The sequence below is a fragment of the Marmota monax genome, unplaced genomic scaffold, assembly GCF_021218885.2.
Source record: "Marmota monax isolate L192 unplaced genomic scaffold, Marmota_monax_Labrador192_F-V1.1 WCK01_AAM20220418_F8-fsc00005, whole genome shotgun sequence".
NCBI classification, from domain to species: Eukaryota; Metazoa; Chordata; class Mammalia; order Rodentia; family Sciuridae; genus Marmota; species Marmota monax.
The window spans coordinates 20,693,996-20,711,254 of record NW_026692254.1 but is presented as its reverse complement, the minus strand read 5'-3'; the positions used below and the strand labels follow the sequence as shown (position 1 = coordinate 20,711,254).

General features: G+C 38.4%; 1 protein-coding gene across 4 annotated transcripts in view; it reads left to right on the top strand.

Moving 5' to 3' along the window:
* Nucleotides 1-17,259, top strand: part of Mctp2 (multiple C2 and transmembrane domain containing 2) — a 223,158-nt gene that overhangs the window by 68,490 nt on the left and 137,409 nt on the right. For 3 of the 4 annotated variants that reach the window (XM_046436552.2, XM_058576938.1, XM_046436573.2), the window contains exons 3-4: nt 5,254-5,316; nt 7,028-7,136. In XM_046436552.2, coding sequence (XP_046292508.1) covers nt 5,254-5,316; nt 7,028-7,136 — 172 coding nt within the window. The remainder of the gene's footprint in view (nt 1-5,253; nt 5,317-7,027; nt 7,137-17,259) is intronic. The other variant, XM_046436562.2, reaches the window with a different exon arrangement.

The window sequence follows — 17,259 nt, the reverse complement described above, 5'->3', positions numbered from 1 at the left end:
GTTGTGTGTGGGCAAGACAGCATGACCTGAGGCTCCATCAGCCAGCCCTCTAACTGTCATAAGCTGCGAATGTTGGTGGGAATGAGGGGACTTGGGTTGCTGGACAATTTCATGGAGTTTAATTTTTTTTCTTATTGTGCATGTTTATGGAGTACAGCGTGATAATTTGATACATGTGTACAATGTGTAATGATCAAATCAAATCACTTTCTTCAGAGAGTTTTTTGTTACTTCCCAAACACATCTGCTGTTTTAATAACAACAACAATAATGATACTGATAAAAAGACATAACAACTCCAGTCTAATACCACTTCCTGTGAGGTTGTGTGGAAGGAGCTCCACTACTTGCTGTGTAGGTACTATCTTATGGGACCACCTTTACTTGGTCTATTTTCTATACAAAGAGCCTACCTAGCCCAGTGTCTGGCCCAGAGAATCCACTCTAATATCCATTCATACAATTCCATTCAAATATCCAGTGAAGGAATTAATTTTTCTTTCAGTAACCTATAAAGTAAGCATCTTGTTTTGCCACTTTGAGAGATGTCTATGTTTCTTGAATTTTAAGTACATTGTTTTTCCCAGAACTGAGAGCTAAGAAGTAGCAGAAGTAGGATTTGGAACTAGGTCTTCATGATTCTAAGACTTCTTTACTGTTGTGCAGTGCTGTTTTCCCAGCACATCAGACAGGGTGGGCTGTTTCTGGATGCTCGAGGCACAGTTGTGGTACAGTGAATAGAGTGGAGTCCTGGGTGTATTCCTGAAGCCCTAACCTTCCTACTTCCCACTGGCGACCATTTATTTTTCTTCCACCTCTGGCTTCTTTATTTGTAAACTTGCCAGTTTACAAATGACAACTGGTGGACTTCTTATATGAAGATAACAAGAGTGAGTATGTGTGAATTAGGAAGCACTAAGCAATTATAAAGGGAATTATTATTCTTTAAAAATTTCTCTTGCTAATTATTATGCAAACATTTATGGAAAGTCAGTGGAGAAATATTAGTGATAAATAAAGAATGGTTTTAAAGCCTTGTACCAGTACTTGCAAACTTTTTCTGTAAAGACCCAGATATTAATTGCATTTGGCTTTTGGGGGCCACTAAGTTCCTTGGTTACCACTAATTAATTCTGGTGATGTAGCATGAAGTCAGTCGTGGATGGTAGAGAGATGAGCAGGCAGAGCTGGTTTTCAATTAGACTATTTGTCAAAACAAGTGGTAGGTTGGATGTGCCTCACAGGCTGCAATTTGTGAAATGCAGTGTGGGCAATATGGCGTGACCTGTGGTTAAACAGGGTAGATGGGCGTGCGCACGCACGCACACACCACACACACACACACACAATTATGTTTTGTTAAGTTTGTTAGATATATTCCAGGATTACCACTTTTAACAATTTTGGAGATGAGAACAAATTAAATATATAAACCTTGATTGTATGTTCAATAGCCTCCTAAAAGGTGCAAAGGCTGAATATGAATAAATACAGCTATTTGGTAGGCCTGATTGTTTCTGTTTATTTATTTAATTTTGGAATAGATATTCTGATTTTGACCTCTAATTGCCATTTGGCTTATCTTTTATGCTTTCACTGTGTCCTGAAGCTGCTTATGGTCAGTCTAGCCAACCAAACCTTTTTGCTTATTTTATTACTGTTTGTCCTGTAGATATTTATGTTTGTGATTCCTGTAGTCTTAAATATGCACATTCTCAAAAGCCTGGAGTGAGTTACAGAATGAAATAAATATGTCCTTTGCTAAACTAAAATAGAGTAGCTTCCAAAAACAAAATAATTGATCTTCTTAGCAAACATTTTACTCTTAGGTAGCTCTTCTGGATGTGGGTGTATGTTGTCTTCCACTAAAGTTTAAATAGCCAGTAATTGCTAACATAGTTTGTGATTTGGCTTCCTGTGTGTAGTTTATGAAACGATCTTTCCGACAGCCACAGGGGAGGTGGTATTTGTATAAGATCACAAGCGGTTTATACAAAAGGAAAATATTGTTTATTCACATCAGTGTCTTGCTCTCAAAATCTTCCCATAACTAGATGAGGTTTTCTTTTTTAAATAATTGATGGGTTTATTTTTGTATCTTCCCATATTCTGCTGAATTGTAATAGATTTGCATTCTTGTAGCTGAGGATCCTCCTATAAAGGGAATGCAAAATATGTGCTACCTTCCCATAAATTTCAAGTTTGTAAGGTAGAATGGAGACACCACTGCAAACTCACAGTCATTGAAAACCAACACCAAAATGTGTTTAGCTACAAGTCAGTGGTAAGACTCATGTGAGAGATGACACTCTCATACTAGTGTTCATCCCAGTATGTTAAAGCTGTATTTCTGAATGCTTGTGTGTAATTATGTAGGTCATCATGTGGAAATTTATTAGCTTCAATATTCAAAATTATTTCTTTTCCCGAGTACATACTTAAGCACAATAGGTTTAAAATTGTAATAACTGATTCTTAAAGGATAAACAATCTGTAATATATCCATATGATAGAATACCACTTAGCAATTAAATGAGGAACTTGAAAATTTAAAAGTCACTATGCTAAGTGAAAGATGCCCATCTCAAACATTTACATACTGTATGATCCCATTGATGTGATATTCTGGAAAAAAAAAAATTAAAGATGTGATGAGAGCCGATTAGGAGTTGCCAGGGGTTAGGAATTGGAGGAAGTTCTGACTGTAGTGGTATGGAAGAGAGGGGTGTTTGGGGTAACAGAACTGTTTTGTATCCTAATTGTGCAGGCATTAGTCAGATTTGTCCATGTATTAAAAATCTCAGCACTCCCACACAGGTAACATGTCAAATTTTCTTCAAATTAGTGACTTCTGTTGACATAAATATTAATTGTGCTCTTTTTAGTGAAAACAATTTTTTTTGAAAAAAATTTCTTCAAACTAGTGACTTCTGTTGACATAAATATTAATTGTGCTCTTTTTAGTGAAAAAAAGTCATTGATATAGTTATTGGGTTTACAAAATAAGGTGAAAATAATACCACTTCTACTCAGTGAATAATACCAGAGACTCTATGTAAGAATGTAGGGAATATTCAAAGTTATGTGTCCCCCAGTGGCTATAAGTCGTCCTCTTGTGCATATGGAACATTTTCCTGTTCTTTATGGTAATCACTTTCCTGCCTCAGTGTGTATATATGGTGTATGACAGTTACAGTGGCTGTGGGAATCATAACTTTAAGTTCTGTGACTTTTCTGTGAGTAAAACCAGCCATAATGTTGAATTAATGCCATTCCTCACATTGAATTTCCCTGCTGTTATAAGTGGAAGACTTACCACATTTTGAATAAGAGCTCTGTGTTCATTTCTGATAGCAGGTAAATGATGGTGGTTGTTTTGTCATTTAATTAACGTCATCATTAAGTACAGTGAGGCCAACCTGGGAGAATATATATCGTGTATAAATCTGTAGGGGGACCAAATTTAGGCATCCATCTGGCCTCTTTTCCCATTGCAAGTAGAAGATACCAGGCCAACATGATCTGTGGCTAATAACAGATATTTTAAACAGAAATTCTGAACCTAGACCTGGTAGTTTTTTTAAAAAAATTGTCTTGAAACAGGATTGGCCAAATGGAACTTACTTCATTTAACCCACTTGAGAACAATAGTGGGGGATTTTCAGGTTGCAGAGCATCAGATAACACTGGTGACTGTTGGCTCTGCATGTGAAGTCATAGTTATTGACATAGTAATCAGGAAGAAGTTGAATTCATGGGATTTGATAGTGTACAGTATTACAGATATATGAAGAGATCTTTTAATGTTGTGAAAGTTGAGTAAGGTAATTGATTCTTATCATAAAGCAACTTTTGGACTGGCCTGCTGACTTTTTAGAGATAGCACATAAAGGAGATACCAAGAACACAAAGGACAGGTAGTTTAGCAAAGTACCTGCTGCCCCCTTTCTTGTTTGCTGGGAGGTTGAGCCCAGGGCTCCTTTTTTTGTGGAAGCAAACTTCTCACCATCAGTGTTGGGGCCTGAAAGATCTCTAGCAGGAGAATAGAACTGATTCCCTGTCTGGAACTGGGGTTTTTATTGCCGCATCTAGCTCTGAGAGTGTATGTCTTGGAAGGCACCCTACCATCCAGGATCTCTAATTGTGCCCAAGATGTTCCTAGTGGTCACTATGGATGGAAGAACAAAGGACATTTCCTCAGTGCCTTGGGTTCTGGCTCCCATCCCCAATGATTCATGGTCATCTGATCAATCTCTGCAGACCTCTTTCCTGTCTCCAAAGTGGCCTCTAAACCTTGGAGTTATCTAACCATTTTTGGAGGGGAAATCCCATCTTTTATTCCACACAAGAAATCAGCTCTGGCTGATGTACCAGAAAAAACAGGAATGTGCTCCCATGGCTTGGGGGGGTGGGTGGGATCTGATCCTCTCAGTCCTCTCCATCCTGCCTTTTATTACAGTCAATTGTCCTCACAGAGCATGAAAGTTCTTCTGTGCACACCCTCGTCTGTGCACTTAAGACCTGACACAACTAAGATCTCTGCTGTTCCCCTACTAACTAATGAATCGTGCAAGTTTTAATACCTTGTGGAATCACATCCAGCATGGGGGAGGTATGTTTATATTAGAAAAGATATATCTCTCACTGTGAGCTCATTTGGGCAGAATTTGCATTTCCTAGTCTTGGGTCAGTGACTGACTATATAGTTGTTGGGCCCATGGAGATCTGGTTTGAGGAAGGTCGTTCACATCTTGAAATGCTTCCTACATTATTGACATGCTCAGTTCTCTGGATCTCAAGTTGCTCATCTCCCTTGGAGTTGAGCATAATGTTGAATTAATGCCATTCCTCACATTGAATTTCCCTGCTGTTATGAGTGGAAGACTTACCACATTTTGAATAAGACTGCATGTGTCCTGGGGGGGGTCAAGCCCAGATGGCCCACCCTTCTGTTTTCACTTGATCAATGGTATTTGCTTGCTAAGCACATGGATGAACTAGGGCTATCCATGGTCCAGCAGGAGAATAGAACTGGTTGTCCCAATATTCCAGTCAATGACTTTGGCAAAAGCTGTGGACAAACTAATGCCTTTCAGTTCACCTCTTCTGCCCACACAAACAGGACAGCAGCCCACACACCTGAAACTGGATATGCAAATATCAGATTTCCAAAGGGGAAGACCTGAGAACAGATATCATCATGGGCAATCATTCATTTGCTTTTTAAATGAAGTCTTTTCTTCTTCTTTGCAGAAGTTACATGGCAATGGTGATCTGAATGCTTCTTTGACGTCTCAACATTTTGATGAACAATCTGTGAGTGACGTTCCTTAAAAACAAACACTGAAGTAAACATTATAAGTGTTTCTCATCAAATGTTCATATTTCTTTGTCTCTTTTACTTCTAAAGAATATAAAAGCTCTACCCACCTTCACAAACCGGCCTTGCCAATTTTAGCTGGAAGAAATTAATTCAGTATCTATTGATTGGTCATACTGGAATAGAGTCTTCTAAAAATACACAGAAGCTATGAAATTGAGAGAAATGGTAAAGGAGACAAAGCCATTTTGAAGTCCTTTGAAATTTTCTAAAGAAGACTTGTCAAGGGCGGCTTTGGCCACAGAATCAATTAATTGTCTAATAAATGAATGATATATATTTTCATCTGTCCTCTTTGAGGAGAGGCAGACATTTAAACTGGCTCAATAATTTCACTGGATTCATGTAATATATATATATATATATTAAAAAATCGACTTCAACTTTATGGCCCTAGGAGATGGTATGTTTCTGGAAAGGAAAGTAATGCAGTTTGTGGGAGGTAAGAGAAGGAAAGTAAGAGGAGGAGACCCCAAGAGTGGGTGCCAGAGAATGAAAGAACATGTGGAAGATCTGGGAGACTGCTGGGCAGAGACGGTGTGGATGTCCCATGTGGATACAAGCAAGGGACATGTGTCTGATGGTCGTGAGGGCTTATTAGGAGGGATCTGCTGAGTGTCAGGCACTGAAAAGCTTACCACAGGTGGAGGAGGTGTGCCAGAGCTGTTGGGGATGGGTGTGAAGGTGGAGAATGGGAGGCATTCTATCTCTGAGGTTGGAAGTGTGGCCACAAGTTCATGGAGCCACGCTGGCAGCTGTATTTCTGCAGGCTGTTTCCTCTCAGAACTCTACCATCATACTATAAGGAATCCCAGAGAAAATTGATGACTTTAAGTATTTTCATATCCCTTATCTAATCATTGGGAAGTTCATCCTGTGAAGAAATAATCATGATTGCCTTTGAATTCAGATAAGATCCTACTGGGGGAAATAAGAAGGATTTGTTAATAAAATTGTTGCAATCTGTATATGGGGTAAAAATGGGAGTTCATAACCCACTTGAATCAAAGTGTGAAATATGGTATATCAAGAACTATGTAATGTTTTGAACAACCAACAGTAAAAATTAAAAAAAAAATTGTTGTGTCAATCAACTTTTCATTGCTGTAACTAAAATACCTGACAAGAACAACTTAGAGGGGGAATAATTTATATGGGGTTATAGGTTTGGAGGATGTAGTCCAGGGTCAACCAGCTCCATTGCTCTGAGCCCAAGGTGAGACAGAACATCATGGTGGAGAAAATCTGCTCAGCTCGTGGCAGTCAGGAAGCAGAGAGGGTGGGTGGTATTGGGGTGAGGAAGGGGTCAGGAGGGGACAAACCCTTCCAGGGCATCCCCTAGTACCCAACTTCTTTCAGCTAGGACCCACCTCTGAGTTGTCCATTCCACCATCAATGGGCTAATCCATCAAGGAGATCAGAGTCTTCAAAAGCCCACCTCTGAATACCTGAGGGTTGGGGGACAATCCAGATCTAACCCTCAAGAGTAATGTAAATAAGTTATCAATGTGAGTGGGGCTTGGAGATAACACTTGACAATGGTTGTGACCTTTTTCCTTATTGAATTTAAGAATGTCTTTGCTCGGGCAGAAATTTTCTTATTGGGTTCAAGACTTGGTGATTTATATGCCTCCTTTGTCTCTACAGACTCTCGAGGAGGCTGGTGATGGCCTAAGTAACCTCCCCAGCCCTTTTGCATACCTCCTCACCATACACCTGAAGGAAGGACGCAACCTGGTTGTCCGAGATCGCTGTGGTAAGGCCGGTTCTGTTGGCTCTTTGTAGCCTGAGAACCTTTTTCTGTCTACCCTTACGTGAAGGTTGTTAGTCATGTTTTTCATGTCGGCATGGTTTAGGACACACCAGAACTGAAGCCTAAGCATCTCCAGGCACATGACGTATGCAGGAATTCTTTAAATGCACTGAACCCTGCTGTCATTTTTTAAAATTATTAAATTAACAACACTGACACATAAAGTTACTTTAGAATGAATAACTATGGTACCCTTATGCTTGGCATATAGCAACTATTCATAAGCACATCTGCTTGACCCTATTCTTTAACTATCTATAAGAAAGCTGTGAATAGATTTTTTTTGGATGAGGTCATCAAATAGACACATTGATAGAAATGTCCCTTAAGTCCCCACCCCATCATTCTGCCTTGAAATTCCACTGAACTGTCTATAAAAGTTATTATCTGAGATGATTCTGTACAAACTCCTGACATGTCTGTATACATTTCCTTATGTTCATACCTACATATATATGACAAAATCAAGATGGAACTATAATGCCCACATTATCTTATAATAAGCTATTTTTTAACCTTACAATTTTTGAAGATTGATAACAATATCTTGAAGTTTTCCCATGTAAATATCTTTTTAAAGACAATGTAATACTCCATACTATGAAATTTCATTTATCTCTTCTAATGATGATGCCTGTTTTTTGTCTACTTTGTTGGCCATATAAATGATGTGTATTCCCCTGTGCGCAGAGAAGGTTATACTTTACATTAAAAAAAAAATCTCATGAGTTTAAGAGCAGACAGTGAGCCACACTGTCTGGGATCAAATTTTGGCTTCTTTATTCTTTGTTGTCTGATTTATAGGCTTCTAGGTGCCTCACCTATAAAACAAGAATACTAAAACAAGGTAACAATCAAAAACTTTTTAGGCTTTTAGGAGGATTGTAGATATTCACTTACATAAAGTCCCATGTGCTTAGTTGAGATTTTCTTTTTTATAACTCTTTATAATTTTCAGCATTTACATTTATTGTCTGATGCAAATATTTGTCTCCCCATCCGTTGCCTCTCCCTAATCTTATGGCCTCTTGTGTCCTTCAGAGGTTTTGCATTTCATCATGCAAATATCACTGTTTTTTTATGGTCTCTTTTTTCCATGCATTTTGTTTAGTGGTTGACGTCTTCTTATTCTGAGGAGTCTTGATCTTGCTTCAGGCCGTGACCTCTTTCTCCTGTTGCTTCTACTCCTTTTGGAAGAGCTTTGCGAGGAATGCAGGGTCTTTGGTCTGTCCTCTGTGTCTCTCACCTCTCCTTCCTCCTCCATGCCATAGCCTTTTCCTTTGGGGAGGAATCCCTTGGTTTGGTTTTCACTCATCCATCTTCTGGTTGGTTGTTAACTTTGTGCTCTTCTGTTCACTAATTGAGCTGTCATGTCTTCATTGTTATCACAGGTCTAATTTTGTGTTTCAGAGGAAATAATGCCATATCCATCTGAGAAGATCAAGGATACATTTCAAATCCATTTGGTGGTTTTCTTGCTCTGGGATAGCAGTCCGTTGTATTTGCTGTGGGACTTTAGTTTCTTTGCAGGTCTGATTCTCTGAAGAGCTGTGTTCGTCTTGTTATGCATGTGTCCTTGGTCCCCCACTTACGGATGCTACTTTCCTTTGCTGTGTCCTGCCCTATTTGACAGTAAGGAGGCTGGGGCATGCAGTTGGACAAGATGAGCCAGTAGTTCAGGATGAATACTTCCCAGTCCTCCTTCCTGTTCCTCCTGGTTATCAAGTAACACTTAAGGCCTCCTCTCTGGCTTCCTGCCTGCCCTCTGCTCTCCTGCAAGGGCCTTTACTGGTCATTGATCATCATGCAGGGAAAGGAGCCTAGTGACCCATTTATCCTCTCTCCAAACATTGCACCAACCCTGCTGAGGTGATTTCTGTTTCCTGTACCTGCTGTCTCTAAGTTTGGCATATCCCTGATTGACTGCCCTGCAGTTTCTCATCCATTCCACCCCTGCCCTAGAAACCTTTTGGCTATGACTTTCTACTGCTTATGTTTTGGACCCTGGATTCTTTTATAAATCACCTGGTTTCCATTTGTCCAGACTGTGTGAAGGATGTCTCCCCCCACTTTTTTTTTTTCTTAAAATTTCTCTCATGTACTTCTTTTTTTCTTTCCTATTTTCTCAGATGTATCATTTCAAAATAACCACACAATTCCATTCTCTACTTTCTGGTAAGTAGTTTTATCTGTAAATCACAATTGCTCATCTCTGCATTGTGCCTCTTCTTGGGTCCCATCATTGTCATAAACAAATCCATGAATAAATAGATATCTTACACTGTTTTCACTGATGGAGCATAGACACCGTTCTCTCCTGAAATAACATCAACAGGGTTTGGTCATCAGTCAATGTGAACTTGCCTCCCATCAATATCCTGACTCTTGTGTTGAGGCTGCATGGTGTCCAGTAGGTACCTCTGTCAGATAAAGCTCACATCAAGTCCATTTTGTGACCACTTACTCATAGACTAAAAGAGAGTTCTAGAGAGACTATATTTATCTTTATTTGGAAGAAGGTGTCCTAAACATGCAAATTCATGTCCTATTTTAAATTTTTGGAATTATCCCCAAGTATGAAATGTTGGGGATTTACAGCTCTGGATCTCTACTATGGGCCACTTATTGCTTTTCCAATATTCCTTTTTTTCTCTTTTGGTTTATTCAAGGGGTTCACTGTCTTTGATCGATCCTACTGATACAGTTAGGGCACAGTTCTTAGTGGGTAGTCAGTACACACAGTGGATGTTCATGAAGCACAGTGGATAATTGCAAATGTCACATAATGAAGAAAACAACAGGTTTCATGTGCAGTTGCTCCATACCCTGTTGTTTTAAATTTTTAATTGGCATATGATAATTTTATATACTTATGGGGTACAATACAATATTTTGATAGATGTATATGTTGTGTAATAATCAAGTCAGGGTAATTAACATATCTATTACCTGAACTTTTCCCATTTCTTTCTTGTGAGACCATTCAAAAATCCTTTCTTCTTGCTACATGAGATATGAAATATGTTGTCATTAGCTATGGTCACCTTGCTGTGCAGTAGAATACCAGAGCCATCTGCACCTGTCTAACTGTAGCATCCATTGGCTGAGTTCTCCCCACCTGGCTCTTACCCCTGTGACTCCCAGCATCTGCTAGGCCACTCTCAACTTCTGGGACATCAACTTTTTGAGATCTCACAGCTGAGTGAGAACATGAGACACTTGTCTTTCTGTACCTGATTTATTTCCTTTAATATAGTGGTCCATCCAGGTTCATCATGTCACAAATGACAGCATTTCAACCTTTTTATGTCCCCTAAATGTGCACCAATGTGTTTTACTACTATTAATTAGTAATAATAATGAAAATCTCCTGCATTTCTGACACCCAGTATAGAGCTCATTCCTATGATCCATGAGAACACACCCGTCACACCCATCAGTGAACTTGGGACCTTGTGTCAATTTATCAATGTCCCTATGCCCTCTCTTTCTTGAACACAGGTTTTTGTTTTTGTTTTCTTTGGGAAATTTTATTTTCCTGATATGAAATCATGTATTTTTAATTAAAAACACAGCAGATCCAATTGATCAGCTACTGATTTCCAGTCACAACAAGAATGTCCTTTTAAAGTGGTCAGCTGTGTTGCCACCCTTGATGGTAGAGGAACTGCTGCTGCAGGATCTTTAATTCTAGTTGTGCAGTCTCCTCTGTTTTTTTGAGTTTGGGAGGAGAAAAGTCACTTTTGATGACTCACTCCCTTCTCATGAAAGAGTTCAGCATTTTCTTTGAATTGTTACATAAGCATTACTGTTTTTGTAACCTCTGTCTAGAACATGGTTGGCAAACATTGTATGTACAAGACCAGCCAGTAGACAGCTTAGACTTAAATGGCCCATAAGTGACAACTATTCAACAGTCTTGACATAGTTGGAAAACAACAGTAGATAAGAAGTAGATAAGTAAGCATGGCTGTGTACCAATAATCTTATTTACAACAACAAGCAGTGGGATGGATTTGCTAACCTCAAATAATAAGGTCTTACATTGCTTACTATAGATTCTTGCTCTATGAAACTTTTTTAAATTAGCGAACTAATTATTTGGAATAAAGGAGGTACAGCATTTAATTAGGCAGTGATCAATATTGGAGGTTTATGCTTTCAATGGAAGTTTCTGTGTAGGAAGCATCTTGGTGGTAATATGATCTAAAGTAATGCACAAAATCTCAAGATTGAGAAGCAAAAAGTCATCATTTTGATATTTCACTGGGCAGCAAAGGGAAAAGACAAGGCATTTTTCTCAGAAAAGACAGCTCTGACAAATCTCAAGAATGAGTGTTAAATGGTACTTACAGGGTTTGTGAGTGATGTTTGGAACCTCAGTCCCTTGGACCAATGGAAGGTGGCAGGTGGGGTTGGGTCTTGGAAAGCAGAGCACCGTCTGCTGGTATCATTGGCCTGGCTGGGCAGTGGACTTCACTGTTTAAAATGCTGTGATCATTTTATCTAATACAATTCGTTACTTCTCTGGCTCAAATACATTTGGCTTGTTGGCTTATTATGTAGACTCTCAAAGTGGGATTTTGAGATTTTCTGTGTTTTTTTTTTCCCTGAAGAATCTTTTTAACCTACAAAACTGTAAATTATTCTTTGGAGAACAATCAGAAGGATGCTCAGACTTCAGAATCCTGGGCAGATTTGGCAGTGGTGTCTGGGAAGGAGTCATGTTGTATAGTTGCTACCCAGGGTGCTGAATGATCAACTCTGTCCTCTGTCCCTTGTACTGTGTGTGTGTGTGTGTGTGTGTGTAAACCCAGAAAAAGTCTGCCCATCATTAAAAAGAATCGAAGTTAGTGAGTGAAGGAATAAGTCCTTGTCCTAAACATGCCTATACACTCAGGAGTGACTGGGGAGTTTTGATTAGATCATTCTAGGAGTATGGCCAGATTCAGAAGATTGCTCTTTGCTGGTCATTTTCTAGTTCACAAATTTCCTTTGAATTTCTTGCTTGTGTTCCTTCAACATTTATTAGACTAGACCCTGAATTGGAAAGCTCATTATTCAGTTAAGCAGACAAATAGTTTTTGTTGGCTTGTTTTTGATTTTGCTGGGAAACATTGCTTACTATAGAACAAGACGTTCCTAAATTCTATAAATTGTCCAGGCATGGCCTTGTGCTTATCTGTTTAGCAGTCTGTAGGATAAAAATCATGGCCATCTCCCTCTACCTCAGTCATTGCTTATTTTCCCCTGTCTGACCCTTCTCCCCTTTTCTCCCTCTTACCTTCTTTTAATTTGCTGCTTCTCCTTTGATCATGTTTTACCCCTTCTCTTAATCCTTTTTCCCTTAAAAAAAACTTTTTTATATTCCCCATTTCCTTCCCATTTTTTTATGAGAAGTTAGATGTGATGTATCATTATTATTACTATTATTGGTACCAGGGTTGAACTCAGGGAACACTTGGTCACTGAGCCACATCCTCAGCCCTATTTTGTATTTTTTAATTTAGATACAGGGTTGCTTAGCACCTTGCCATTGCTGAGGCTGGCTTTAGACTTGTGACCCTCCTGTCTCAGCCTCCTGAGCTGCTGGGATTATATTATTTTTAACCATACATCATACCTCTTTTAAATTTTTGATCTGAGCCATTGTTTAGTAGCTCTTGGTCTTAAATTTTGGTAAAACACAAAGAATGATATGACCATTCAAGTTTAAATCCAACTGCCTCATAATTTCCTTGATGCACAGAGGGAAATTGGACTCAATTTCCCACAGGAAGAAACTTGACTGAGGAAAGTATTTTGGTGTCACAGAGCAAGTTTGTGCTTATGTCAGCAGCTGGGTTCTAGGCCTAGCTTGAGCTTTGGATTTGTGACAGTTAGCTCATATCCTCTGAAATCCTGCAGCATTACTGGCTGGAAAACAGTAGCCTTGCATTTACACCCTGGGTTTCCCCAGGAGTAAGCCAGTTGCAGGAGTTCCCCTCTGAGGACTGGAAGACTAGCATGTTGCTGGTGCCCTCTTGTGGCCACTTCTCAGCATTGCAAAAGGGAAAGAAAAGTCGATTGAAGGAGTCCTTGTCACATTATTAGAGCCATAAAAATCACTCCAGCTGAGTTGAGGGTTGATGGTCGTCATTTTGATGTGAGTTTTAGGTTATGAAAATTCATGATCTGTATATCCATAAAACTACTTCCATTCTCGATTGCCAGCACAGCTAGATAGTTGACATTTGTTTATAGAGTAGCTACAGCTTCCTCTTCAGGTGACCGAAATAATAGATTTGACAAGACATTTTCATATCCAAAAGGAATGGTATAGAGAAAAGATTTAAAGTTCTTCCAATAGGATAGGATTCTGCAACATAATAGGTATTTAGTAACTTACCAAACTCTTACCAAAATGTTCCAAGATAAGGTTCTTCTGATTTAACTTCTGTTCAGCTTTTATTATTTAGTAGGCTAATTTTTATGATCATACCATTTTTATGATGATACATTTTTTCTTTATAAGGAAAATATACTCCTGTATTAGATCTAGACAAAAATACAATCTCCTTTTGGCTATAATACGGGGCAAGTAGGCATTTCGAGACCTCTATTCTGTGAACTGACGAGGAGCCCTATACATCTCAAAGGGTGTGTTCTCAGGGGTATACTGAGGTTTTCATCCACTGGGATTTGGCCAGCTCCTTTGCAGTCTCTTCCATGTCCCTTGCTGTGTGTACCACAAAAAAAAAAAAAAAAAGATCGTTTCCTTTTGTGCCATAATGTGAAGTGTTATGAAGCATTGGATAATTAGTTACAAGTATGGACTTTCAACACAGTCCATCTGAACTTGACCATTTCCTTGGTCACTATTGAGCCATGAGCCTACTGGCTTAGCTGATGACTAGGATTGAGCTAGTGGGTGCATTTGTGGGACCTCTGTGTGTGTATGGGTGAGAGGTAGTGGGTGATATGGCAATATACAATGAGCATTAGCTGTGATTGCTATGGATATTCTTATTCTTGTTTTAGCTGGTTTTGTTTTGGTTTACTTTTTTAAACTCCCTATAGAAAGGAAATGATTTCAGAATTTTTCAAGTTTTATTATGGGCCCTTTCTTCCCAGTTTTTGATAATTTATCGAGCATTTTGCTTTTTTAGTTTTTGAAATCAATTTTGGCTCCCTCCACATTCTAATCCAGGCAAAGAGTGGAGATGGTTGTTGAGGTCTTTCCTGAATCCACTTCCTATTATTGAAGAGACAAGAGAAATGAAAAAGACTATTTTTGGAAGGTATATTTTTTGAATGTTGACTCTTGTGGATTGGTGGTTTCATTTTTTCTATCTTAAATTTGATGCAGCAAATTTCCTTCAAATATAATAGTGACCTGGGAAAAATTGGCATGGGTGAAGCCATGTCAACAGGTTATTGCTAGAATTTTAAATAGCACACACTTCACCAGATTCTTTAAAGATGCTTTCCTTTCTAAAGTAAAACAGGACCTGGTTTTCACATTGCTGGATCATGGGCTTTTATTTCCCAGACATATTTTTTCTATATTATAAGATTTTCATTTTGAGAAGAAATCCAAAGCTTAATAGTACATTATACTTTGTTTAATCAGTGATTAAGATTGAGTTTATTCAAAATTTTTGTAACTGGGAATAAGGTCACAGCGAACATTCTTCTGTCTAAATCTACATGTTCAACTTACGCTTATGATTTCTTTGGAAGTCATCTCTTGGGGTGGATTGGAGTTTTTCTGCCACATGATATGACCTATTCAAGATTCTCATTACAGAATTTCCTGCTTAGTCCTGAGAAAGACCTACTTTTGTTACCCACTAGAAGCATCAAAGTTGTTCAATTTCTATTTCTTACCTATGTTGGATGAAGGATAACTTTATTATTTTGATGGAGGAAAATAGTGATTTTGTTATTGTTTTAGTTTGTATTAATATATTTGGAACCTTAAATATGTTTGATTATGGGGTATTTGCTTTTATTGTACATATCTTATTCTATCTATTGTCATGTCTGCTTCTGCCATAGCCTTGACATGTTCCCATCTATTTTTCTAATTTGTCATTTGCCTTTATTTTTTTATAATTTTTTTTAAAAGCATCACTTTAGTCTCACAATCTGATTCTGAAGATTGTCTTCCTTTGTTTTCACACTGAAAAAGGACTTTTTTGGAGAGTCATACACATGAGACTCTATTTATTCTCCTTCTGTCTGGTTACGGTTTTCATTTATCTCTTCCATCTGTTTCAAATTTATTTTGATTTCTGGTCCAGTGTAGAAACTTAGGTATCCATTTGGCAAAAGTAAAACAAACTAGACCTATTTATTTCTTTCCCTAGTAATTTGACTGGCACCTTTTATCATATATTGAAATGCCATATATGTTGGGGTTTGCACCTAGTAATTCTCTTTGATTCTGGCTGACATATTCCTTTGTACAGGGGTCAGACACCAACCACAGTTTTGCTGAAAGGACACAATTAGACCACTTTATTTTGAAAATTGGAGTTTGTGTCTCAGTGTAGTACCTTCTCTGGACACCAGATGGCAAGATTTCATTGAGATGCTGGTGTGAGAGCAGCAGAAACATAGGGCAAACCAGAAACTCTCCAAGATGTAACATGGGCAGCAGTGCCCAGGTCCTGAAGCAAAGGGTGAAGCTGAGTTTTGAAATCAGTTTGTTTATTCTTTTGTGACTAGATACACATCAGGAGCAGGCAGGGTCTTCCTAACAGGCTTTAATGTATCACTGTTACTGAGGTTTGCCCTATTGAGAGTTGTGTTGCTTGGTTTTGTTTTGAGGCTCTACAAACTCATGAGTTGGTTTGGATGTTCTGGATACTCACAACCTTACTGAGTCTGTTTCTCTGCTGTTTCATCAGAATCCTGCCTAAATTCCTATGAAGCACCAAAACAAAACAGAAAAAACCTGGGATGGTCCTTGGTTTCCTTTACATAAAATGCCTTATGCACAACCAAAGATCATTGATTTGAATTTAATGTACACCTCTTATTTGCTTGAAGGGGACTTCTTAAGTGTATGCTTATATTAATTGTTCCTACTCCTAAGATGTATGTCATGCTGCATGCTGTACTACAAGTTGTCTTTTTGTTTCTTTTGACCCAGTGTCTGTAATGTTGATATGGGGTGTTCTGGACTCAGTATGTGCATGTTTATGTACACCTGTGCCCCACCCATGTGTCCATAATTTACATAAAGCTTAGTTGTGATTTCAGCCTCAGCACATATTCACACCCTGCTAAATAATGGTTAGGTGGGATGTTCTACTTCCCTCATTCTTTGAAAAATGTTTATATATAAACACACACACACATACACATACATACATACACACACACATACATACTTTTTTAAAGGGGGAGGAGAGAGAGAGAGAGAGAGAATATATCTTTTTTGTAGATGGACACAACACAATGCCTTTATTTTTTTATGTGGTGCTGAGAATAGAACCTGGGTCCCACCTGTGCTAGGTGAGCACTCTACCACTGAGCCACAATCCCAGCCCAAGTTATATATATTTATTTAAGGTACAACCAGATATTTGCTATCTATCTACATATATGCACATACATACACACATCTAATGAAATGATTACTAAAAATCAAGCCAATTTTCATATCTGTTATATAGTTATCCTTTTGTGTGTTTGGGTAGAGAGATCACCTAAAATTTATCACATTTCTAGAGTACAAGACAACACAATTAATTATAATCCCTGTGCTATGTATTAACTCTCTAGCCTTTTTCTTCCTATGTAACTATAACTGTGTATCTTTTTTGTCTACCTCTCCCTGTTTGCTCCTTCTACCACTCCTTGGAACCACTGTTCTATTCTCTGGTGTATTCAACATTCTAAGAAATAGATTCCACATATGGGAGAGATCATGCAGTATTTCTTTCTGAGCCTGGCTTATTTCATTCAGCATAATGCTTTTCAGTTTCATCCCTTTTGTCGTGAATGGCGGGATTTCCTTTTATAAGGCTGAATTTCTTCTCTTTAAAGCAGCAGTGTAAATCCTGTGTGTCTCTAT